Source organism: Eutrema salsugineum, unplaced genomic scaffold (genome assembly GCF_000478725.1).
Source record: "Eutrema salsugineum unplaced genomic scaffold, Eutsalg1_0 scaffold_2, whole genome shotgun sequence".
In the NCBI taxonomy this organism is placed as follows: Eukaryota; Viridiplantae; Streptophyta; class Magnoliopsida; order Brassicales; family Brassicaceae; genus Eutrema; species Eutrema salsugineum.
In genome coordinates, this window is record NW_006256829.1 from 27,488 (window position 1) to 49,716 (window position 22,229).

General features: G+C 41.1%; 8 protein-coding genes across 10 annotated transcripts; 6 read left to right on the forward strand and 2 right to left on the reverse strand.

Annotated features, from left to right (window-relative positions):
• The first annotated feature begins 132 nt into the window (after nucleotides 1-132).
• Nucleotides 133-2,066, forward strand: LOC18017628. 3 transcript variants are annotated; one of them, XM_024155966.1, is made up of 7 exons: nucleotides 270-405; nucleotides 486-639; nucleotides 776-889; nucleotides 970-1,086; nucleotides 1,179-1,382; nucleotides 1,463-1,630; nucleotides 1,715-2,066. In XM_024155966.1, the coding sequence occupies exons 4-7, from the start codon at nucleotides 1,000-1,002 to the stop codon at nucleotides 2,006-2,008; spliced, it is 753 nt and encodes a 250-aa protein (XP_024011734.1). In that variant the 5' UTR covers nucleotides 270-405; nucleotides 486-639; nucleotides 776-889; nucleotides 970-999; the 3' UTR covers nucleotides 2,009-2,066. The 3 variants fall into 3 exon arrangements, with proteins under 3 accessions (XP_006398555.1, XP_024011735.1, XP_024011734.1); XM_006398492.2 differs by lacking the exon at nucleotides 486-639 and having other exon boundaries at nucleotides 133-440; XM_024155967.1 differs by lacking the exon at nucleotides 486-639 and having other exon boundaries at nucleotides 246-405.
• A 5-nt stretch (nucleotides 2,067-2,071) lies between these two features.
• LOC18017629 (RING finger and transmembrane domain-containing protein 2) lies at nucleotides 2,072-4,987 on the reverse strand. Its single transcript, XM_006398493.2, has 9 exons — nucleotides 4,570-4,987; nucleotides 3,914-4,436; nucleotides 3,694-3,770; nucleotides 3,435-3,603; nucleotides 3,142-3,230; nucleotides 2,844-3,008; nucleotides 2,683-2,760; nucleotides 2,488-2,591; nucleotides 2,072-2,407 (listed from the first exon to the last, which is right to left on the reverse strand). Exons 2-9 carry the CDS (start codon nucleotides 4,413-4,415, stop codon nucleotides 2,302-2,304), a joined length of 1,290 nt encoding a protein of 429 aa, XP_006398556.1. The 5' UTR covers nucleotides 4,416-4,436; nucleotides 4,570-4,987; the 3' UTR covers nucleotides 2,072-2,301.
• A 1,068-nt stretch (nucleotides 4,988-6,055) lies between these two features.
• LOC18017630 (probable LRR receptor-like serine/threonine-protein kinase At1g06840) lies at nucleotides 6,056-11,097 on the forward strand. Its single transcript, XM_024156056.1, is given in 20 exon segments — nucleotides 6,056-6,194; nucleotides 6,307-6,532; nucleotides 6,616-6,766; nucleotides 6,986-7,057; nucleotides 7,172-7,243; nucleotides 7,347-7,490; nucleotides 7,583-7,658; nucleotides 7,715-7,806; nucleotides 7,884-7,958; nucleotides 8,052-8,120; nucleotides 8,206-8,265; nucleotides 8,365-8,436; nucleotides 8,540-8,626; nucleotides 8,710-8,778; nucleotides 8,858-9,378; nucleotides 9,458-9,616; nucleotides 9,690-9,973; nucleotides 10,056-10,107; nucleotides 10,200-10,450; nucleotides 10,526-11,097. Coding segments are annotated over 19 exon segments (2,871 nt in total). The 5' UTR covers nucleotides 6,056-6,194; nucleotides 6,307-6,435; the 3' UTR covers nucleotides 10,994-11,097.
• Nucleotides 11,098-11,163: 66 nt separating this feature from the next.
• Nucleotides 11,164-12,741, forward strand: LOC18017631 (eukaryotic translation initiation factor 2 subunit beta). Its single transcript, XM_006398497.2, has 7 exons — nucleotides 11,164-11,268; nucleotides 11,369-11,486; nucleotides 11,577-11,656; nucleotides 11,773-11,918; nucleotides 12,009-12,151; nucleotides 12,243-12,328; nucleotides 12,462-12,741. The coding sequence occupies exons 1-7, from the start codon at nucleotides 11,221-11,223 to the stop codon at nucleotides 12,501-12,503; spliced, it is 663 nt and encodes a 220-aa protein (XP_006398560.1). The 5' UTR covers nucleotides 11,164-11,220; the 3' UTR covers nucleotides 12,504-12,741.
• Nucleotides 12,742-13,031: 290 nt separating this feature from the next.
• On the forward strand, nucleotides 13,032-15,139 carry LOC18017991 (mannan endo-1,4-beta-mannosidase 6). Its single transcript, XM_024156083.1, is given in 6 exon segments — nucleotides 13,032-13,264; nucleotides 13,350-13,488; nucleotides 13,573-13,849; nucleotides 13,925-14,119; nucleotides 14,217-14,551; nucleotides 14,644-15,139. Coding segments are annotated over 6 exon segments (1,470 nt in total). The 5' UTR covers nucleotides 13,032-13,236.
• Nucleotides 15,140-15,347: 208 nt separating this feature from the next.
• On the reverse strand, nucleotides 15,348-16,990 carry LOC18017992 (serine/threonine-protein kinase STN8, chloroplastic). The gene is made up of 2 exons (XM_006398500.2): nucleotides 15,849-16,990; nucleotides 15,348-15,766 (listed from the first exon to the last, which is right to left on the reverse strand). The coding sequence occupies exons 1-2, from the start codon at nucleotides 16,908-16,910 to the stop codon at nucleotides 15,419-15,421; spliced, it is 1,410 nt and encodes a 469-aa protein (XP_006398563.1). The 5' UTR covers nucleotides 16,911-16,990; the 3' UTR covers nucleotides 15,348-15,418.
• A 403-nt stretch (nucleotides 16,991-17,393) lies between these two features.
• On the forward strand, nucleotides 17,394-18,402 carry LOC18017993 (high mobility group B protein 6). Its single transcript, XM_006398501.2, has 3 exons — nucleotides 17,394-17,894; nucleotides 17,991-18,053; nucleotides 18,164-18,402. Exons 1-3 carry the CDS (start codon nucleotides 17,535-17,537, stop codon nucleotides 18,197-18,199), a joined length of 459 nt encoding a protein of 152 aa, XP_006398564.2. The 5' UTR covers nucleotides 17,394-17,534; the 3' UTR covers nucleotides 18,200-18,402.
• Nucleotides 18,403-20,616: 2,214 nt separating this feature from the next.
• Nucleotides 20,617-21,772, forward strand: LOC18017994 (probable WRKY transcription factor 62). Its single transcript, XM_024156529.1, has 2 exons — nucleotides 20,617-20,906; nucleotides 21,011-21,772. Exons 1-2 carry the CDS (start codon nucleotides 20,629-20,631, stop codon nucleotides 21,444-21,446), a joined length of 714 nt encoding a protein of 237 aa, XP_024012297.1. The 5' UTR covers nucleotides 20,617-20,628; the 3' UTR covers nucleotides 21,447-21,772.
• Nucleotides 21,773-22,229: the final 457 nt, after the last annotated feature.

Consider the following 22,229-nt stretch of genomic DNA (forward strand, 5'->3'; position numbering starts at 1 on the left):
TCTCCGTAGAAAGCTTATTAGTTTAAAGGACACATCTCATTGCCAATTCAGATTCTGTCGAGTTGGCCAAGGGCCATTAACAAAGACTAAATAATCACTGGCTTCTTCCTTTCGACTCTCGTGGGTCCGCCTCCATCGATTTTGTCCCTTATATTTTTTTTGTATATCAATCGTCTCTACTCTTTCCCAAAAGCTGTAACTTGTTTTCTAGGAGAAGAAACCGAAAAAGCAAACAAATAAACAAAACAGAGACTTGAACGTAATTTATGGCGTATAGGAGAAGGCAGGGGATCGCAAAGTTTTCGACTTTCCAGGACGAGACTGATCACCTTCCGCCGGAAAGCATCACCGCCGTCAAGAAGATATCACCGCCGGCTCGATCCTTCACATCGCCTTCATCCTTCCGTGAGTCCCCTGCTTTTGACCAACCCAGATCTAAGGTTTCTCCTTTTTGACCCTCAACTGATGGCTTTATGTTTCCGCAGTTTCATGATCCGCTCATAGAAAATCACTACTGAAACCAATTTGACCAATCTCTAAAGTCTGAAGCTTGACGACGCAGACAATTGACTTCTGACTCTGTTAAAACTAAACTTTCTCATCTGATCAGATTCAGCTGAGGTCGAATCTAGTGATTAAGTATGGATTGATGCTTATACCCTTCATCCAAAGTTGTGTTCATCTATGGTCTGTATAGGAGTTGTGATTGTAAACTGCGCTTCATGATCTTTCTTCTCCCATTGATCCTATGTTTTTCTGTGGGTGTATACTGCAGGATTTTACTGCATACGGGACCGAGCCAAGGGGCTTGTGGGGAGTCATAGCCCAGAAAGCAAAATGTGTCATTGAAGATGATCATAAATTTTCTGATAGCTCAACAGCTTCTCAGGTTTTGTTTTGGGGTTTCAAGTACACACTTGATCCATCTTCTTGATTTGACGCCATCGTTGTTTGGTCTTTGTGTTGTAGCCCCGATTTTCAGATGAAGGGTTCAAGAAAATGGATAATCCGAAGCTTCGGAGAGGCCTGGATAAACTTGCATCTTCCCTTAATCAGATTGGTGACTCTTTTGAGAAAGCCTTTGAGGTGTTTCTTCTTCCCTGTCCTCCTTTTTTTTTGTTTTTTGTTTTTCTATTGCTTTGGTTGAATTACCGTAGATCTGTTCCTTGTTTCTCCAGGAAGGTCGGACCCTCGTGGAGAACAAAACAGCTGATATCATCCAGGAAACACGAAAACTTCAAACCAGACGAAGAGGAACTGATGGTAAAGAAGAGAATCAGAATCAAACTTATGGAGTAAGTAGCTCATGGAAAAAGTCTCCAGAGCAGCCACTGCAGCTAAATCATATGGAACATGAGACTCAACTCAAGGCATCTCGCGATGTAAGGTCTAGCGTTGATGGTTGATTGGGCATTTTTGATGGCTCTGTTCGTTCGTTGATAGTTTCTTGCGTGAGGTGCAGGTGGCGAAGGCAACGGCTGCTAAAGCAAAACTCCTCATCCGTGAGCTGAAAACTGTGAAAGCAGATCTTGCATTTGCGAAAGAGCGCTGTGCTCAGCTTGAAGAAGAGAACAAGCATCTGAGGGAGAACCATCGTGAGAAAGGAAGCAACCCTGCAGACGAAGATTTGGTAAAGAATTGAGTGATCTCATGTCCTCCTAGTTTGTTTGTTGCATTTCTATCTAACACCTCGGTGTGGATGCTGTTGTATCAGATTCGGCTCCAGCTGGAGAGCCTACTGGCAGAGAAAGCACGGTTGGCTCATGAAAACTCAGCGTACGCAAGGGAGAACCGGTTCTTAAGGGAGATTGTAGAATACCACCAGCTCACGATGCAGGACGTTGTGTACATAGACGAAGGCAAAGAAGAGGTGACACAAGTTTACCCTTTTGTACCCACTTTGATGACTTCTTCACCTGCGGAGCTCACGCAGTCTCCGAGTGAAAAGATAATTAAAGAGATTGTCCAAGACAGCTCTGTGTGTGGAAACGAGATTTCAGATTCTTGAATTCGTTATTTGTTGTGCTCGTGTATTTTCATTCATTCATTATTTTTATTACACACGATGAAATCAGTTTTTTTTTTTTCTTTTTTTTTTCTTTTGGCTACGGAATATAAAAGGCGATTTCGTATTAACAAATAGTAAGATTGTATGAACATCTTCAAGGCATCAGTGGTGTCTTTGGTTCACAGCTCAAAATGGCATTGTATATCATCAATACTCTCTAAGAAGACTAGTGAGTGAGTGAGTGAGTGAGTCTTGAGCGACTTTTGTACTTTGGAGTCTCGTATGTGTTTCAATCAGAATATCTGGAAGAAAAGGCTGGTGGATCCATCACCGAATGACTTTAGATCTGCTGATTTGACCAAGGCCCTGCACAGAGGACACGTCCTCTCTCTCTCAAACCTGCCCAGACATAATCACATTCCTTCAGCATCCGGATTCACACACACAAATGGTAACTGCTATATGCACAAACATCTCACCACTCTGAAACGCAATCTTCGCAAAACATGTGTTTGCAGCGAAGAAGAATTGGGGTGTGCATTTTCTCCTGGCAGATGGCACACAGGTCGCCCGCCGCATTCACCTGCACACATTATACAGCCACTTCTTTGCTCGTTTGGGCTTGAATCTTAAGAGCCATTATAGTTAGACTTGAATCTTCAATTAAACTGTACCTGCTCTGAAGTTGCATATGATCCATAGTGCACCTCTTTACGTGACAAAGCCTTCAATGCCGTAAAGAAGGATTGAACCTGAAATTCATTGCCAATATCCCTCAGATTCCAGAAAATAAAAGGAGGCTTAAAATTCCACACAAAAAACAAAAAACACCTACCTTCTCAACCACTGAAGTGAGCTTGAAAGTCAGATACAATCCCGTCATAAGAGAGGAGAAGAGGCTTCCATAATCCTTGTTCAGGAAGAAACGGTACCATACAGGGGTAGGCAGCAAAGAGCGATACAGAAGCATCAAATATTCAACCAAAGTTAGCAGTTGACCCTGCATAAAAAAAAAAATTATCCTAATTATGTATCGCTTGCCAAGGGTATATCACACATATGCACGGTGAGCCAGGCCAGGTTAAACTGAATACAGCTACAAGGGACAGAGAAGAACTTTTTTTCTGCATCACCTGTTTACGATAATTTCGACCCCTACTGTTCTTGTAGTACATCAGCAGAAAACACTTGAATATCATTGAGGCCTGCCGTACAAGTGTGTCTGAGGAAAATAGGCACAAGTACAAGTCGAGTAAGCACTAAACGATCAAACACGATACTGCAATGATACATATAGGGAATAATGCATGAATCGAAATTAGATGCTAATATTTTGTAATGAATAAGATAAAGAAGAGGTTAACTGTTAGCTGAAGAAATGAGGCTAACTAAGACCAGGGAAACAATATGGCAGAGAAGTACACACCATTCACCACTATGATAAAAATGGCATGCCAGAAAGGTGGTATAGACTTGGGAGGGAGCATGATTAAGGGACACAAGAGGTCATCCTTTCGAAACCACCAATAAACACCAACAACATGGGCCGTAAACGCTACAGAGATTCCGATTAATGCTGAGATATGCCTCTCACCCTGGAATCAATATCAGAGACATGCTTGAGACTTAAACTAACCATTTTGAACGCTGAATTGAGAAAGAAGTAAGTAAATGCAATGTTAAACCTTCAGCGCTGTTTGCTTCTTCAAAATATCATTTGACTTGAACATGACAGCAGCAATCCAGATTGCGACAAAGAACCCTGAACCAGAGGCAGCAAAAGTCAAAGATTACTAAACAGACGTGATAATAAAAACAAGTGGCGGATCAGAATAGGCAGCAAAATGCATATAACGAGAGAGAATAAAAAAAAAAAAAAAAAAAGAGAGAGAGAAAGAGAGATACCCTGCAAATGCTGGCGGATAAAAACAACCAAGAGAAGCAAAGAAAAGGGAAGAATTTGCTCAATCCACCGTGCAGCCTGCTGAATGTCATATCGTTGGTAAGGTGAATCCCGGCTTGCGGCATCTCCAGCTACAGAATCAACTGGAGCAGCCTGAGACTGAGAGGCCCCATCTCCAGCACCCAAAGGATCAACTTGAGTACCAGAAGCTAAAACTTCAGGCTGGGCATGGGCAGCGGCTTCCCTGAGACCACTATTATCAGTTTCAGCATCCTGCTCCCCGTTGCCAATTATCCTAATGGCAACCTCACCGTTGGAGATTCCTGCAGAAGCATCACTAACCAGCGTTTCCGCCTCCGGACTAGGACTAGTCCTCGTTCGGAAGAGACCCGAATACTCTAACAAGGTTGATATAGGGGCCTGGATGATGTTAGAAGCTGAGAGGATGGAGTTTCTTCGAGGGGAACCCCTAAAGGCGTCATGATTGGTGCCGGACGTTTCCATTTTAGGCCGGAGAAGAAAACCCTAAAAAGATATATATTACAACGAATTGGAGATCATCAACAGTAGGTAGAAATCTTCGGGAAAACGCGTCTACAACACAACAGATAAAAGCAAAGAGAGAGGAATAAAGCGTGCACGAAACCGATAACACTACCTGCAACCAATAGAGGGGGAGCTTGGGAGAAATCAAATCGTATTAGCTCATATCGTGTAGGAAACCCTAAGGCCAATGGGATAAAAAGGGGAAATGAAAATATATGAGTCAAAGGAAGGCGATCGCTTTGACCAAGGTCTCAAACCCTGATCGAGTCGCGCATCTGCTCCGGAGTGTGAGACAAGAGTTAAGAGGTAAACAAATCCAAGAGACGAAGAAGACAACGGAGATCCGGCGAGCTGCGGGGAGAGAGAGAGTAATTGCGTAATGGTTGTGATCTTCGTGAATCAACGGCTTGAATTGAATTGAATTGAATTGGAACAGCTGATACAGCAATGTGGATCCGATCCAAAAGGTTGACTTAAGGAAGCGACCGACTTCCTTCAAACAGAGCCCATGTATCATGGGCCAGCCAGCCAACATCCTAAATGGGTTTCTTTGCAGATATATATATATATATATATATTTACAAAGCCCGCTACGCTCAAACGAATGGAGAAGCCCTCTCTTAGACAATATTTGTTGCCTACCGGTTTCGCTCTCCAGCGTTAGATTTGCGGTTAGCCATCCGCCACGTCTCTTGACTCTCTTCTCTAGGTCCTCCACCACCCAATCCCTTTGGAAAGCGATGTTACATTAAAACGCTTCCATTAAAGGAAACCTGCTCCTTCTTTAACCGATACTCTCTGACTGCAAGCCTGTTTTGGCCATCCTCATTGCAGAGAGAATCAACTTCAAAGGAAGAGAAGCCATATTCAAGCCCTTAATTAATTGGATGCAATTCTCTGCTTTTTCTGGAATGTCTGCTGCCTCCCCCCTCTTATGAAATATTGATAATATCTTTTCACAATTCGTCAGTGGCTCCATCGCACCCCGCTTATCTTATTGCTTTTGTTTCTTTCAAAGACAATCTACAGTCTTTCACTTTTTGGTTTATCATCGGCAAAGTTACTATAAGTTTTGCTGGAGATTATGTACGCTATTGTGGGACCATTTGATGCGTATATATTTGCGTTATCCAAAATGAAAAAAAAATAGTAGGGGCAAATTCCTGAACAATCAAAGACTAACCAGAAGAGTTGACTTGTTGTATCCTATTCAATGAAAAGAAAGAGAGACCCACAAGAGACAAGACCGCGTCTCCTCTGGGTTTCACTCTCCACACGCCGTCAATGCCGATCATAATGTGGTTTTAACTTTCTTGCTTTGTCAAAAAAAGCTCACGATTGTGCTTGTAGAGCTAGTTGAGTCAACCCCGTTTGGAAATTTTACCTTCAATCCTTTCACTTAGTGGGTGAAAAAGGTTTAAGCCTTTTTTTTTCTTTTTAAATAATGGGCGACAAGTCGACGACTTTCTTCTTCCACCATCGCTGTACAGAAAAATCAAACCAAGAACCCACGACACGATGGTCTTTCTTTTTCTTCCCTCTCGTTTTCTCTCGATTAGTTTCCCCCATCATTAATTATCCGCTTTTGTTTGATCTGTTCTGTATATTTTTGACTTGTCGCCCGGTTTCAGGGTTCTGCAGATTTCCCCTCCCACTCCCCATTTTCTGGTATTCTTATCCACTTGCCTTGTAAGAACTTTATCATAGGCCGAAGAGCTGATCTAACTGAAGACTGAGGTAATAATGATCTTGGCTTTATACCTAATGAATGTGTGGCGTTGAATTTTAGCCTACTCTGTCTTTTTCTGTCATAAATACGAGCACCTTGTGCTGTTTTATTGATTTTCAGGGCTTAAATTGCTGCAATTTGGGAAGCATATGCTGACTTATTGTTATCATCTTCCTATAAACCAACACAAACACATTGGGTTTCTGGCTGACTTTGTTGAATAGATTTTGTTACTTTTTCAAACGCATCATGGTGTTGCCTCAAAGAGTCGATCTACATGCGCTCCTTACTGTGTGTTGTTGCGTGATTCTTCTTGCCGATTCCCAGAGAATAGACCCTACAGAAGGTGACTGCAGTTTACAATTTTCTTTACTGCTTCCAACCAACCATGTTCTCTTGCGCGATTTCACCTCTCTTTTCCATTTGCAGTCACTGCTTTACGATCAGTTAAGAGAAGTTTGATTGATCCTAAAGATAATTTGAGAAACTGGAACAGAGGAGACCCTTGCAGGTCAAATTGGACAGGAGTTCTCTGCTTCAATGAGATTGGAACTGACGAATACCTCCATGTCCGAGAACTGTATGTTTTTGTTTATGAAACTTCTTTTGTTTTCTTCATCTTCTTGCTCTTGTTGTTAGTCTAACATGTATATATGTTGGAGTTAACATGCTTAACTTTGGGAGAAGCTGGTTCAGTTGTCCTTTTTTTCTTTTCCTTTACCTCGGGGTAGTTGTTTACATGACCAACTATTCCTATAATAAGATTCCTTCCCTGATCCTTTCTTTTGTTGCCAAGTAGCCTGCTGATGAATATGAATCTCTCCGGAAGTTTGTCACCAGAACTCCGTAAATTAGTTCATCTCGAAATATTGTAAGTTTCAAGATAATAAACCTTTGCAAAGTGTGTATTGCGGAACGCCCTATATTTTGATTACACCACTTTTTTCTAGATGTGAAATCTTTTCGTCATGTTGCGTCAATAAAAAGATTTCATGTGGAACAATTTAAGTGGTTCAATTCCGAAGGAGATAGGACAGATATCATCCCTGGTACTATTGTAAGTTGCATGCACCTAACTAATCATTTTTCCGGCTGCAACCTTTTTGATAAGCATGGGTATTCGCTTTGTTTATCTTCTGATTCTGTAACCTTGTGGTCAGGCTGTTGAATGGAAACAAACTTTCAGGCCCTTTACCAAGCGAACTCGGCTATCTTTCGAACTTGAACAGGTTCCAGATAGATGAGAATAACATCACAGGGCCAATACCAAAGTCCTTTTCCAATTTAAAGAAAGTGAAACATCTGTAAGTCTGAACATCAAGCCAGACAGTGGTATCAACCTCAGACGTAGGTTTTTTTGTATTAACTCACAGATTTTGCTTTTGGCCTTGTACAGTCACTTTAACAATAATTCGTTGAGCGGCCAGATTCCAGTAGAGCTTTCCAATCCTACAAACATCTTTCATGTGTGAGTCTTTGCCACAATGTTGCCACTGGTTCATGATTTAGGACATCATGATGGTTAAAGTTGTCAAACTAAATTTACATGCTGCTAGAAAACAACAATTTATCCGGAAATCTCCCACCACAACTCTCTGCATTGCCAAACCTGCAAATCCTGTATGTTTCTCTATTGTGTGTTCTACCTCATTCTACATGTATATGTTTGATTCATGGTTAATGTCCTCTCACTGCAGGCAACTGGATAATAATAACTTCAGTGGATCAGATATCCCAGCTTCCTATGGAAACTTTTCGAGTATATTGAAGCTGTAAGTTTCAGGCCACAATAATCTCTAGTCCGTTATTCATTTCAAAGATAGATAGAGAGCTTATTATGATATTTTGTCTTTTTCCACTTGTAGGAGTCTTAGAAATTGTAGTTTGAAAGGGGCTCTTCCTGATTTTAACAGGATACATCGTCTCAAATACCTGTGAGTTCTGATCAATCTCAATGCATGGAATCTCTTTCCCATGTTGTAATGTATTTTTGTTTCTTGTTCGCTACAAGGATCTTAGCTGGAATGAGCTCACAGGACCTATACCTTCTTCTAATCTTTCTAAGGATGTGACAACCATGTATGCTTTATACAGTTGTTAATTCAGTTTCTTTTCTTTTAACCGGTGACTTTTAAACGTATATCTAATTTCTATGAATTTCACACTGGTTAATTGCAGTGACTTATCAAACAATATACTTAGCGGATCCATTACGCAGAGCTTCTCAGATCTCCCTCTGCTTCAAATGCTGTGAGAAATTATGTTTCTGTTTCTTATATCCGAAGGGAATAAGCCTGTGAGTAGCAATGTCGACGTGACAAATAAAAATAAAATAAAAACTCATCTTCTGCAGATTGTTGAAGAACAATGTGTTATCTGGATATGTCCCTGATTCCCTCTGGCAGAATATCTCATTACTTAAGAAAGCTAGACTTCTACTGTAAAATCCTTGTTTCCCGCTTTCACTTTCAGTCACTTGCTGTTTATCGACTTCTCTAATTTTTTTTTTCCCAATTCTTACAGTGATCTCAGGAATAATAATCTATCACATGTTCAAGGAGATCTATCTCCTCCAGAAAATGTCACTTTAAGGTGCCCCATAGTCGTATATGTATAGCATTCTGATGTTCTGTCTTGAATGCTTATCAAGGAAATGTTAATTCATCTCCAGGCTTGATGGTAATCCGATTTGCAAGAACAGAAGTATATCAAACGCAGACCTCTTTTGTGAATCCATAGGAAAGGAGTGGACACCATTACCAACCAACTCAACTACTTCTGTTCTGGATTGTCCTCCTCTAGCCTGTCCCACTCCTGACTTCTACGAATACAGTCCAGCATCCCCGTTACGATGCTTCTGTGCAGCGCCTCTCAGGATTGGATATCGTCTGAAAAGTCCTAGTTTTTCATACTTCCCTCAATATGTTGATCAATTTGGCGAGTATGTTGCCGATTTTCTTCAAATGGAACCATACCAACTCTGGATCGACTCATATCAATGGGAGAAAGGGCCTCGTCTTAGGATGTATCTGAAACTTTTTCCGAAAGTTAATGAAATCTATACAAGAACATTTAACACGAGTGAAGTTGTCAGAATCCGAGGCATATTCGCGTCATGGAGATTTCCCGGTAGTGACTTATTCGGCCCATATGAGCTGCTCAACTTCACTCTGCAGGGGCCTTATTCATATGGTGCGCCTCTATAACCTAATAAGTGTTTTCTACACACTAGATTGACTTCTAACTAGAAGCCTTTGTTATATCTCCTCAGTTGACTTCAACAATGAAAGGAAAGGCGTCAGCTGGGGACATTTGGCAGCCATAACAGCTGGTGCTGTGGTGACTGCTGTTGCGATCTCCGCCATGGTTGCGGTCTTGTTGCTTAGAAGATACAGCAAGCATAAGCGTGAGATATCTAGAAGACGGTCGTGTAAGTGTGACCAAATCTGCCGTTCTCAATCTATCCCACTGAGATTTAATTGAATCTGTTGTGTATTTGTCAGCCTCCAAAGCTTCGCTGATGAATTCTGTGATAAGAGGCTTCAGTTTCAAAGAAGTAGCAGAGGCCACAGACGATTTTAGCAGCTCAGCTTTGGTTGGACGTGGAGGCTATGGAAAGGTTTATAGAGGTGCGTTATCTGACAAAACGGTTGTTGCAATAAAGCGAGCAGATGAAGGGTCTTTGCAAGGTGAGAAGGAGTTCTTGAATGAAATAGAGTTGCTGTCGAGGTTGCATCATCGGAATCTAGTGTCACTAATTGGTTATTGTGACGAAGAAGGGGAGCAGGTACTCTCTCCTGCTACGCCTGAATAAAGTGGTTTTGTATTAGTGAGTTATGTGTTTAATTGCTTATTGAATCAATGTGCAGATGCTGGTGTACGAATTCATGCCAAATGGCACCCTGCACGACTGGTTGTCTGGTATAAAAGAACTAAGACTCTATGTGCATTTAGTTTTCTCATTTAATGAAATGTATATATATATATATATATATAAATATGTGGTGGTGCAGCTAAAGGGAAGGAGACATTGAGCTTTGGTATGAGGGTTCGTGTTGCGTTGGGAGCAGCCAGGAGAATTCGTTACCTTCACACAGAAGCCAACCCGCCAGTGTTCCACCGAGACATCAAAGCCAGTAACATCCTGCTTGACCCAAACTTCAATGCCAAAGTTGCAGACTTTGGACTGTCCCGTCTTGCTCCTGCTTTGGAGGACGAAGAGGATGTGCCTAAACACGTGTCCACGGTGGTTCGTGGGACTCTAGTGAGTGATTAATATGAATGATGTAAAACAGAACATGTTTAAGAGATTGGCATTGCTAAGTTTTGAATGTTGCAGGGGTACCTGGATCCAGAGTACTTCCTAACACACAAGTTGATGGACAAGAGCGACGTGTATAGCATTGGAGTTGTGTTCTTGGAGCTGCTGACTGGTATGCACGCCATATCCCATGGCAAAAACATCGTGCGATAGGTGAAGACGGCGGATGAGAGGAATATGATGGTGTCGTTGATAGACAAGAGAATGGAATCGTGGTCGATGAAAAGTGCTGAAAATTTTGCTTCTTTGGCACTGAGGTGTAGCCACGACTCACCGGATATGAGGCTGGCGATGATTGAGGTGGTGAAAGAGCTGGAGGCACTTCTCCATACAATCCCCGATAAGGAAGGAAGAGTGGAAACGACATCGTCCTCGTAAGTGCTTTCAACATCATCTTCGAATGTGACGAGAGACCTTTACGAGTCGGCGAGTCTTTTAGGTAGCGATCTCAGCAGCGGCGTTGTTCCCAGCATCGCCCCTCGCTGACACCAAATCATCATCTCTGTACAAATCCAAATTTAACAAATGATCAAAGCTAGCTCTCTCACTTGCACTGTAATAATATATTTATATTCTCTTTTATTCAAAAGAAAATATGTTTTGGTTCTTCTTTATAACAACAACAAAAAGGCCCAATACTGGCCCAGTTAATCGTTTAATTTTCAATCGTCCTCCGATCGATCATCGCTGATCTAATCGACCCGGCGGCGACGATGGATTTACAGCAAGAGCAGGCTTGCTGGAAACTTGAGCTCGATGAGGTTTTAGATAATGATTCCTCATGGATATGCTGAAACTACTCATTCACCCCTTATATGATTGTCTTCGGCTTCCGCTTTGCTAAAGCTTATGCTGATCCAGGTCACTAAATTTGATCCTTCCAAAAAGAAGAAGAAGAAGAAGAATAAGAAGTGGAAGCCTTTAATATGCGAAGATGGTACCTACGACATCTTGTTCCATAAAGGACGACACTTTGCCGGTAATTAATTATTTGGGTTTACAAAGAATTTCGTCGAAAGATAATCTCAGTTATTGTCCCCATATAACAGCTATTATTGATGCTTGACAGAGGATAACTCACTACACTGTCGATCTGGAAGACGGCTACTTTTCGGCCACAACTTTGAGCCAGATTATGGCTATGAAGAGGTACTTTTAGCTGAGATTTGAGTTCTTTAATAATGCAATTGGTTACGTGGTTTTTTCTCTTCAGTGGGGCTAAGTTTTTTTTTGTATTAATCTCCCAGCTTCTCTATGCTCTGCAGCTCTTGACTAGGGTATTTGATATGCTTCGTGAGGACGATCTTGAGGTTTCTACAGAGAGGCCAAGAACAGCAATGATGCCTCCCCTGCTCCGTGCACAAGGGACACTGATAACAGTTTGTTTAAACTTTGTTCATCTCTGCAGAATGTATGACTTGTTTTATTGTTTCTAGTAAATTTATCTGTGAACGTACTCGCTGTTGAGCTGTGTATCACTTTCAAAGATATGTTGGTTCAGGATGCATAGGAAGCCAGGTCATGTTATGAAATTCTTACTTGCCCAAATGGAGACAAAGGGATTGCTCAACAAACAGCAGCAGCTAGAGATGAAGGGTTTAGTGTCTTCTTCGGATTTCCAAGCTGTGTTCCGGCGATACAGTGGTAAGTTCCATAAATAGTTTCTGGTGTTCATCTTCCTCTCTTTTTTTTTGGCAATGGGATTCTTGTCTGATATCTATACATTGTGTTTTAGATGCGTTCGTGATCTGCAGCTGCTGCAAAAGTCCTGACACAGCTCTCGCGGAGGAGAATGGTCTTCTCACTCTCAGATGTGAGATGGTAAGTAGAATACTAATCGCTGCAATTATCTTATTGCTGCGTTCAGATCGGAGGAAAGACGAGGAGATAGTTGTGTGATTGTAAAATGACACAGATACGTATATTGATCTCGTTTGGTTCTGTTCTCTTGCAGTGTGGTTTAGTGGCATCGATCAAAGAACCGAATCCCCTGTGAATATGGAGCTTCAAAAGCTGAGCAAAGTTCCATTGTAAAATTTATTACTATAGTGGTTTCTTCTGATTATGATACAATCTTGAACCAGAATATGTTCTTTACAATACTGATTAAAGTTGCTGGGTCCTTAGAGATGTAGGACCGTGATCTCAGAACCACACTGAGGCAAAACTCTCGAAAAACTTTGTGAGTGCATTCCTAATACAACTTCCTATAATGATAAAGTTTCTGAGAAAACGCAAACGGATGCAAATTTGCAACAGTTAAAAAAAAAAAAAAGTGACGTTTTTCTGTTATATGCACTTAATGCAAAAGCACGAGTTCCTCATCGCTATATCTGGGAACTGAGAGAGATGTCACACCAAAGAGAGTTTGCTTTATGATCACATTATGCAATTTCGTGCTCAACTAGAAAACCAGGGGAGAGGGGAGGGGGGAAATGGAAGACAACTGTATTTGCCTTTTTTAATCTCTTTTACCGTGTGCAGAAGATGTAGTAAGCTTACTGGAGTTAATCATCTTATATGTGAAATGACTTAGAAAGATGGGTTGGTATGAAGCTTGTACGAAAGAGACTGAGTTTGACATGTCAGCTAACTCCACTGTCGAGAAGTGGGTGCTCTCCGAATCTTAGCGTGGCAGTGACACGTTACTTTGGAGTTGTCTCAACTTTCAGTCCTCTGATTGATATACCTAGGAGGAGCGATGTGCTTCAAGTTTCATCTCTCTGGTTATGGAACGAGGAACGTTTCTCGTGCCTTGTAAGTTAATGTATTAGAATTTAATAATCTAGTCCATGTTTTATTGGCTTTGTTGGTATGAATATATACCTAAACATGCCACCAGGTGAAGATGAAACTCTACTTTTCCATAAGCCTGCGAAAATGAAGGACCGTCTTGGATTCGGATTCGTGCTCTGCTCTGCGGTTTTCATGATTCTAACACAAGAAAGAGCTCTTGCAAACATTGACAGCGAGTCCCATGGGTACACTATTACTTATGATCCTTCAAAAATTCATCTCGGAATTATTGGATAGGAAAGAATGACAGATTGAGACTGTTTTTGCAGAGTTAACTCAGAATCAGTAGAAGAAGAAGAATGGGAGATGGTGCAGAGGAAAGGGATGCAATTCACACTAAATGGGCAACCATTCTACGTGAATGGCTTCAACACATACTGGATGATGACTCTTGCAGCTGATAATTCTACGAGAGGCAAAGTGACGGACGTATTCCAACAAGCCTCTGCAGTTGGATTGACAGTAGGCAGGACATGGGCTTTCAACGACGGCCAATGGAGAGCTCTCCAGAAATCTCCCTCTGTTTACGATGAAGACGTCTTCAAGGTATATCTATCTACACCTAAAGCTTCTTCCTTTTTTTGGAACTCTCGTCTGTTAAAAGGTTTGAGTAATTGGCAGGCCCTGGACTTCGTGGTAAGCGAGGCCAGAAAGTACAAGATCAGACTTATACTGTCACTGGTCAACAACTGGAACGACTATGGAGGCAAAGCTCAGTACGTTAAATGGGGTAACGCCTCCGGCCTTAATCTCACCTCCGATGACGACTTCTTCACCAATCCCACCCTCAGAGACTTCTACAAAGCTCATGTCCGGGTGATTATTCCATCCATCCATCTCTCCGAAACTCATTGCTTATCTATCCCAAAAAAAAATAAAAATAATAACTTGAATGAATGTGGTTGCACTGCAGACGGTGCTGAATAGAGTGAACACCTTCACAAACATCACTTACAAGAACGACCCCACAATCTTCGCCTGGGAACTCATGAATGAGCCCCGTTGCCCCTCTGATCCCTCCGGTGACAAACTCCAGTCTTGGATACAAGAAATGGCAGTGTTCGTGAAGAGCTTAGACGCTAAACATTTGGTGGAGATCGGACTTGAAGGCTTCTATGGTCCCTCTGCCCCAGCGCGAACCAAATTCAATCCCAACCCCTACGCCGCACAAGTCGGAACCGACTTCATCAGAAATAATCAGGTGCTTGGCATCGATTTTGCTTCGGTTCACGTCTATCCAGATTCCTGGTAAGTTTTTTTGTTTTTTTGATGCAAAATACCAAGAAACACACACTCACTGTCCTGAATCTGAAAACGGACAAAATGATTGCAAACTGTAGGATATCTCCGGCAGTATCAGATTCTTTCCTGGAATTCACAAGCTCGTGGATGCAAGCTCATGTGGAGGACGCGGAGATGTACTTGGGAATGCCGGTTCTGTTCACAGAGTTTGGTGTGTCCGCACATGACCCTGGTTTCAACACGTCTTTCCGTGACATGATGTTGGATACGGTGTACAAGATGACCCTTAACTCGACAAGGAAAGGAGGAGCAGGTGCCGGGAGTCTGGTGTGGCAGGTCTTTCCTCAGGGAGCAGAGTTCATGGATGACGGCTACGCAGTTTACCTCACAAGAGCTCACACCGCTTCAAAAATCATATCTCTGCAGTCCAAGCGACTCGCCATCTTCAACTCCTTGTGTGGCTGGAGATGCAAGTGGGGATGCAAGAAAAAGAATCACACTGCTCTCGATGCCCTCCTCTCGCATTAAGAGCTTTTAATTATTAAAAAGCCTTTTGTGAATCACAACTATGCCAAGACAAATATCACTGTTTAATATATATAGAAATGTATGTGTGTAAATCGAGATGAGTGAGCTTACCCGCTGAGAGATTTTCCAGACCAGTATCAATACAAAAAAATAACTCTGCAGGCGCTGAATAAGACCTGATGACGGCTGCTTTGATTTGCAAAACCGGCTCAGGCCAAGAAAAAAAGTCGTTTGATTTGTGGATCCAGAAGCAGAGCATGTAACAGAAAGTATATATATATATATATATATATATTCAAGGAACAGACGTGTGTGTAGATTTACATGATAAGAATAAAATGAAAGCTACTTGCTGAAACTGAGCTTTGAAAGAACAGCGGCCGCTTGATCGCCACCCAACAAAAAATAAGGGTGCCTGAGAGCAGCGGCGGCTGAAAGGCGTCCGCGTCTCAGAGAACCTCTCTCGGAGATGAGTTTAGTGACGAGATCCCACCCTCTGCCCGAGTCCAGATCAAGAATGCTCAAGTCTGGCCTCGTCCGAGTCCTGTCCCGCCATCTATTCAGGTCATATTCAACTGACTTGATCTCGAAATTGAAATTCTTCAGGCCCGCAGGGGATCTTAAGCTAGGAACCGCCATTTGCAGGAGCACTATCCCAGCAGAATACATATCAAACAGGTCGGGACTGTTCAGCTGCACCCCAAGAACCAAAAATTCAGACAGACAGACAGACACTCACAAAGCACTCACAAAGCAGATAATCTTAGCACCTGACCTGCCAGAGAATCGGGGAGAGCAAGGCGGCTATTGGCTCGGGAGGAGGACTAGGCGTTTCCTCAGGGAGGACATAGAGCTCAGGAGGACAGTAGTCAGGGTCTAGCAACGTGCGTTCGGGGATGTAATTCTTGCCGATGCGAAGATCAGCAGCAGCACCAAAGTCTATGAGCTTGATCTGCCCCTTCTTTGTAACGACCAAGTTGGCCGGCTTCACGTCCCGGTGAACAATGCCCGTATCATGGATTTTCCTCAGACAAGTAATGATCTGGCGCATGATCTGCTTAATGATCAATGCACGACGTTTGGCAGATTCAACACCTTGGAGAACACGGCCAAACATGATGGACTCCAGATTGGAAGGAAAGCTCCGATCTTTCATGTAATCAGCGAGGTCACGGTCTCCCTCGAACCTCCAGACGAGCCATTTGCCACCTTTTGTAAACATAGTATTGGTCTTGTCGGCGACAAAGCTTCCGAGAAACTCAGCGCAGGTCTCAGGAGCCGCCCTTGAGAGTCTGTAGTTGAACCACTCTTCGTACTCGCCGAATTCCTCCGCTCCTCGAACTCCCACCTTCACCTTCTTGAGAATGACTCGCTGCTCGCCGGCTTTTGCTTTCCGAACCCCCGAATTCTTATTCTTGGGAAGAAGGAACCCCGAATAGACGACGCCGAAAGACCCTTCGCCGAGTTTTTCTTTGACCAAGAAATCGGAGCTCTTCAGCCTCCTTGTCCCAATCAGAGTGTCGAGGCCAAGCTGGAGTGGAGCGAGCAGGTAGGCGTCAATGGCGCCGATGAGAACACCAGGCCTCGCCGTCAGGTAAAACCACACAACTCCGGCGGATGCAACGAGTTCCCATTTCTGGGTATCAGAGTATCTGCCCAAGGATTCATCGAAGCCAGAGAGAGATTGCCCCACAAAATCAACAGGAGAAAAGCTGCACCTCATCCGGAAAAGGCTGTTTTGGGTTGGAAAGAGAGAGGGAGAGGAGAAACCGCCGGTGAAACATTTGAGATGCGACTGAAATGCGCCGGCGATGGGGGGAGAGAGAAGAGAAGCCATCTTATCTTTTCTTCTTTCTTTGGAGCGATTTTTTTTGGTCGGATCTTCTTCACCCAAGGCCGTTTAACTTTTCATTTGTTGTGTCTGTTTTGTGTGGTGAAACTAACAAAGTTCAATCCCAATTTCAACTGGCCCAACAAAAGCCCATCTCAATAAAGTTAAATATTTTCGGTGGGAAAATATAAAACAAACGATTTTCTTCTTGGCCAATACTGCTAATTTAAGAGAGTGGCTAATTCCATCAACCTCTAAAACATATGGTAGATCCAATTTTTCTAACTATAACATAAATATAACTACAATTGCCGAATCAGAAGAGAAAGAATTAAATATAGGAGACAATTTCAGCATTTCACACGGAAAGAGACGAATGAAACATGATTCATCAGAAGCAATGCGACAAAAATAAAAAGGAGAAAAAAAGAAGAAAATAAAAGTAGCCGTTAAGCGCCGAACCCAATTCAAATTCAAAAGAAAAAAAAAAAGCTATTATATACAAGTTATAATATTAACAAAACATTAAACCATTCCGGTTTACGTCTAATAGAAGCATAATAAATCCATTTGCTGCCAAGCAAACAACCGAAAAGAAGAAGAAGAAGAAGAAGAAAGTTAAGAAAGAAAATGAAGTGTTCAGGGAGAAAGGCTCTCCAGCCCAGAAACATCTACCTTGTCCCAGCAGCAGAAACTCTAAAGAAGCCCAAAGATGAGCTGCTTTTTTCCAAGGAGAAACTTCCTCTTCCCGTTCCGGTTCCGGTGGTTGAATCGATGGACGCTTCTCTTGCGGAGGAGCTGAGCGCCGTCAAGAAGAAACTGGAGAGGCTGAGAGAAGATGGGGAGAGGACAGAGAAATTGCTGGAGGAGAGGGAAGGGGCCATGGAAGTGCAGATGAAACATCTCCTGGAGAGAGGAGAGATCCAGAAAAGGCTTGAAATCCAGGTCGATCGTCTCTTTAGGCTAAAGGAGCTCCACGCCTTTTCCTCCGTAAGCCAACCAAAATATCTCTCTATTTTATTCTCTGATTTCTCAAATTAATATTTTAATTTAAAAATGCCCGACTCGACTGTGATTTGTCGTCAGAAAATATCCCCGGTCCGATCTCTGAGAGCGAAAGAGCAGGAGAAGAGGAAACGCTTGAGCTTCGTAATGCCATCTTATCCATTAAAATTATCTCATTTTCGCGATTAACAACTAAAGACAGAACCTGTTTGTTTGTTTGTTTGTTTGTTTTTGTTGACTTGTTGAAATTTCAGGAACCGGAAGAAGATAGCTCGGTCGAGATAGATTAGATGACGAAGAAGCAAACAACTAGGCCAGGCCCACCTTTTGATTGATTGATTCTCTCCTTCTGATTTTTGTAATGCCTTGTTACTACACAATCCCCTTTTTATCTTGGGCCCTTTCTCTCATCCATAGGCCCAATTTTTATTTCATCTTTGCTCTCTCTCTCGCGCTTTTATTTTTTTCTCTACTAAAAAACACCAGCCTTTGATCATATTATAATACCAAATTGAGATCTCTAAATTAAATTTTTCTTTTATTTGTTGATCCTACATTACAAGTTTACTTGTATTTCCGTAAACAAATAGTATATCAAAATGATGTTATATTTTTATTCTAAATTTAGGAGTATAGATTAAGATTATGTCGACCAACAAAAAAATTAAGAAGCATTACTTACGTTAGCCCAAACATTCAAGGCCATCTATTAGCTGCTACTAGCTTTTACTCTTCTTTCTTAAAGAAACGCTCAAGAAATTACTAGTATGTATTAAACTGGAACACAACCTCGAATTAGTATTAAACTGGAAAATATGGAATCAAAATATGCCCAAACAATGAAAGCATGGGGTCCGCGTTCATACGGGTTTATAAACATAAAACAATCGAACAACTATTATTGCTATCGCATCTATTAAGTACTTATAATTAGGTGGCTCATCATTGATCACTTTTTATTTTTATTTTTGTTTCTTCGTATAAAACAATTAAATCTATCAGTTGTTAAAGTAAGATCTAACCCCCACCAAGTTGAATACAAGAAACGACAAAACACACCTCATCCACACCATTTATATTAGAACGTGATTAATTCCAACTTCTCTATAGTATATATAGTTTCATATATGGTAATATGCATGCACATTGTAGTATATATAGTTTCATATATGGTAATATGCATGCACATTGTAGTTCAATAGTTGCATATTACCATATATGAGGCATTAAGTTACCAACTTGATAATTAACAGATCCGTTAACGTTGCGGCTATTGAACTAAGTAACCTAAAAAGTAACATTTTAATAAAATAGTTGGTCTAAAAACAATCTGAATACAATGAACATCATAATCCCCGAAGGGAGCTAGCATGTTAACCCGACAATAATATGCTAAGAACACATCATAAATTAAAATAAAATGGGGGGAAAGGCCAAGTAAGGCAAGTCCTAAATGTTTATTGAAAAACAATTAAATTCACATAATAAAAACAATAATAACTAAATAAGAGTTGTTTAACAAAAAATAGTTAGGGTTAAAAAAAAATTTGTGATAGTCATAGGAAAGTCGTAACGTAAAATGGCCAGCCGCCGATATTGAATCAGAAGCAAAGGTCGTAATGATTTATGTAGCTTAATTAAAAGTAAGATGATACTTAATTGCTATTTATAAAGGGAGAAAAGGGAAATGAAAAGTTGAAGCTATAGTAATACGCCGGGTACTAGATCTAGACATTTATGAAAAAGAAACATAAGTTGAAATCCAAAGAAAGCACATGCGTAAATCGCGTATTTTATAAACAAAAAAAAAAAAGAAACCCTTTCGCAGCAAGTTGATCTCTATCGTTGGATAATGAGATTAGACTAGGATTAATGCATTATTCGTTGGATGATGAGATTAGACTAAGATTAATGCATTATATAATGATGATTTGTCATCCATAATAGTTAAACCTTCCATCCATGACGTAGCATAAGTGAGGTCACGACGCCTGACGTCACTTTTGACGGAGCTCACTCACTTGTGCCGTTTAAATTGGCTCCTCCGTTTTCGACGCCCGTTAATTCGGCGTTCCATCTTCTCAGGTGCCATGCCACATGATATATGCACTGTTGTTGATGAAACAGACCAATATGATCTTTTAAATTCAAGTTACATGGTTGATAGAATTAAGTTTTTCCTAATTCTATATTTGTAAGGGATATTCCTGAATTTATATGGTCCGATGGAAATCATCGCTTTATATTACCGTAAAGAGAAGAAAATGCAGAGAGATAAGAAATTCGACATGTCAAAAAAAAAATGTCATTATTATCAGATATGGGTTTTACACATATAATTGTTGCAAGTAATTGGAATACTTAGTTAATAATTAAAAGAGCTGTTGGGTAGTTAAGTCAACTAGTAATACTCACTCGTTGTTTTTGTCTTTTATATCATGGGGTTATCTCAACACAAGGGGCCACTCAATTAATCCGCACGTTCCTAATTCGAAGCATTACAACATAATAATAATAACAATAATAATAGTAGTATTGTATATATATATATATATATATCCATCCGATGGAGAAGCTAATCAAGGAGTGTATAGTAAATTAACACATACGAAACTTCCCAACAACAAGCTCATCAATATACTAGTATAAAAGAGGCCTTGATCCCATCAAACCCAGAGAAAAATTGCTAGTAATCACAAGTCATAATTTAGATCAGAAGATGAAGTCTTGCCAACAAAAGGCCATGGAGACGCTGCTTCACGGACATGGGTGTGCTAACCAGCTCAAGCTCATCATGGACCAAGCCCAATCAGACACGTCAATGGAAAGGGAGGATCTGGCCAAGTCCGTCCTCCATTGTTTCTCGGATGCTCTCTCCATCTTGATCGATACTAATGATCATCATCATCACCAAGACGATCAATCCAATAACTCATCTCCCCAGGACTCTTCTCCTGTTCTTGAGAGCGGCAGGAAGTCGCTTAACAAGAGGGGAAGGTATACATAAATTATAGATCTCACTTAATCAGTTCAAATGATTCAAGAAAGAAAGAAATGATTGCTCATATGACATATCATGATAACCCCTCTCGTGGTTGCAGAAAGACATCAATGGCAGAGAGCTCAGACTACCGTAGACACGAATCCCCAAACCCGATCTACCACGACGGCTTTCTCTGGAGGAAATACGGACAAAAGCAGATCAAGGAATCTGGTCACCAAAGGTATATACACATCCACATTCTCGCATACACATATATACTACTTGGTGGTTTTCAGTTGATTAAAAAAAAAAAGAGTATATATGATGAAAATGGCAGGAGTTACTACAAGTGTGCGTACACAAAGGACCAGAACTGTGAAGCAAAAAAGCAGGTGCAGATGATCCAACACAACCCTCCGTTGTACTCAACCACTTACTTCGGCCACCACACATGCCAGCTTCATCAAGCCTATGCAACTTTCCCCATTGACGAATCTGATCCACAAGATTCCCACATGATCCGATTTGATCACCCAAACTCCTCCACCCATTAACATCAACATCAACATCAACATCAGCATCAGCATCAGAATCAGATTCATCTCAAAGATGATTACATGATGTCACCTCATGAGAAACCAGAAGAGTGGTCGTCTCCATCTCAGTGGATGTCCTCCGAGGTTGCCCTCGCGGTCGAGGCTTTCGGGTTTAACCCTTTTCATACATCAAGTGACTTATCATGACCATATATATATCATTCCCCATACTTTTTGTTTTGAGTCAATATTATATAACCAGATTAAATATTACAAATGAGTGCTGGACTGTTGCCAAGCTTTCTTTTGTTTACCATCACGGATTCACGGGGCCATCAAAAGTGGGCGACGCTGATGCCGATATAGCTAGAGTACTTGGTGGATATCTTGTACATTGAAGAGTTTTTTTTTTTTTTTTTAAAAGGATATTCTTATGAATTGCTTAATGTACAATAGTTTTTTTTTAAAAGGATATTCTTATGAATTGCTTAATGTACAATAGAGTATACAAAATAAGAATGAAGTTAGTGAAAAAAAAAGTAAAGGATATCGAAAAGGATAACGGCAGAGTTACAAATTAAGAAAGACGCCAGCGGAACGGAAATACCAAAAAAAAAAAAAAAAAAAAATCAAAGCGAAATGCAAAAAGATACTAAAAAGGATAACCGAAATACATTGAAGAGTTGGATTCCATATGAACAATCAATTTAAATTTGTTCGACCACTGTTTTTTTCGGACCATTGTTTTCAGTTGCCGGAGTTCTCCCACTCCATCATTGGCTAAAAATTGAAAATCATAAA

Excerpts from the sequence above, each read along its gene's own strand:
- LOC18017631 (XM_006398497.2), top strand. The coding sequence starts at position 11,221 with ATGGATTTACAGCAAGAGCAGGCTTGCTGGAAACTTGAGCTCGATGAG. Across the intron at positions 11,657-11,772 it reads CAGATTATGGCTATGAAGAG|CTCTTGACTAGGGTATTTGA; the intron begins GTACTTTTAGCT and ends TATGCTCTGCAG. Across the intron at positions 11,919-12,008 it reads TTTGTTCATCTCTGCAGAAT|GATGCATAGGAAGCCAGGTC; the intron begins GTATGACTTGTT and ends ATGTTGGTTCAG.
- LOC18017992 (XM_006398500.2), bottom strand. The coding sequence starts at position 16,910 with ATGGCTTCTCTTCTCTCTCCCCCCATCGCCGGCGCATTTCAGTCGCAT. Across the intron at positions 15,767-15,848 it reads TCTCCCCGATTCTCTGGCAG|CTGAACAGTCCCGACCTGTT; the intron begins GTCAGGTGCTAA and ends CTTGGGGTGCAG.
- LOC18017993 (XM_006398501.2), top strand. The coding sequence starts at position 17,535 with ATGAAGTGTTCAGGGAGAAAGGCTCTCCAGCCCAGAAACATCTACCTT. Across the intron at positions 17,895-17,990 it reads AGCTCCACGCCTTTTCCTCC|AAAATATCCCCGGTCCGATC; the intron begins GTAAGCCAACCA and ends ATTTGTCGTCAG. Across the intron at positions 18,054-18,163 it reads AGAGGAAACGCTTGAGCTTC|GAACCGGAAGAAGATAGCTC; the intron begins GTAATGCCATCT and ends TTGAAATTTCAG.
- LOC18017629 (XM_006398493.2), bottom strand. The coding sequence starts at position 4,415 with ATGGAAACGTCCGGCACCAATCATGACGCCTTTAGGGGTTCCCCTCGA. Across the intron at positions 3,604-3,693 it reads AGAAGCAAACAGCGCTGAAG|GGTGAGAGGCATATCTCAGC; the intron begins GTTTAACATTGC and ends TATTGATTCCAG. Across the intron at positions 3,009-3,141 it reads GTCGAAATTATCGTAAACAG|GGTCAACTGCTAACTTTGGT; the intron begins GTGATGCAGAAA and ends TTTTTTATGCAG.
- LOC18017628 (XM_006398492.2), top strand. The coding sequence starts at position 267 with ATGGCGTATAGGAGAAGGCAGGGGATCGCAAAGTTTTCGACTTTCCAG. Across the intron at positions 1,087-1,178 it reads CTTTTGAGAAAGCCTTTGAG|GAAGGTCGGACCCTCGTGGA; the intron begins GTGTTTCTTCTT and ends TTGTTTCTCCAG. Across the intron at positions 1,631-1,714 it reads ACCCTGCAGACGAAGATTTG|ATTCGGCTCCAGCTGGAGAG; the intron begins GTAAAGAATTGA and ends CTGTTGTATCAG.
- LOC18017994 (XM_024156529.1), top strand. The coding sequence starts at position 20,629 with ATGAAGTCTTGCCAACAAAAGGCCATGGAGACGCTGCTTCACGGACAT. Across the intron at positions 20,907-21,010 it reads TCGCTTAACAAGAGGGGAAG|AAAGACATCAATGGCAGAGA; the intron begins GTATACATAAAT and ends TCGTGGTTGCAG.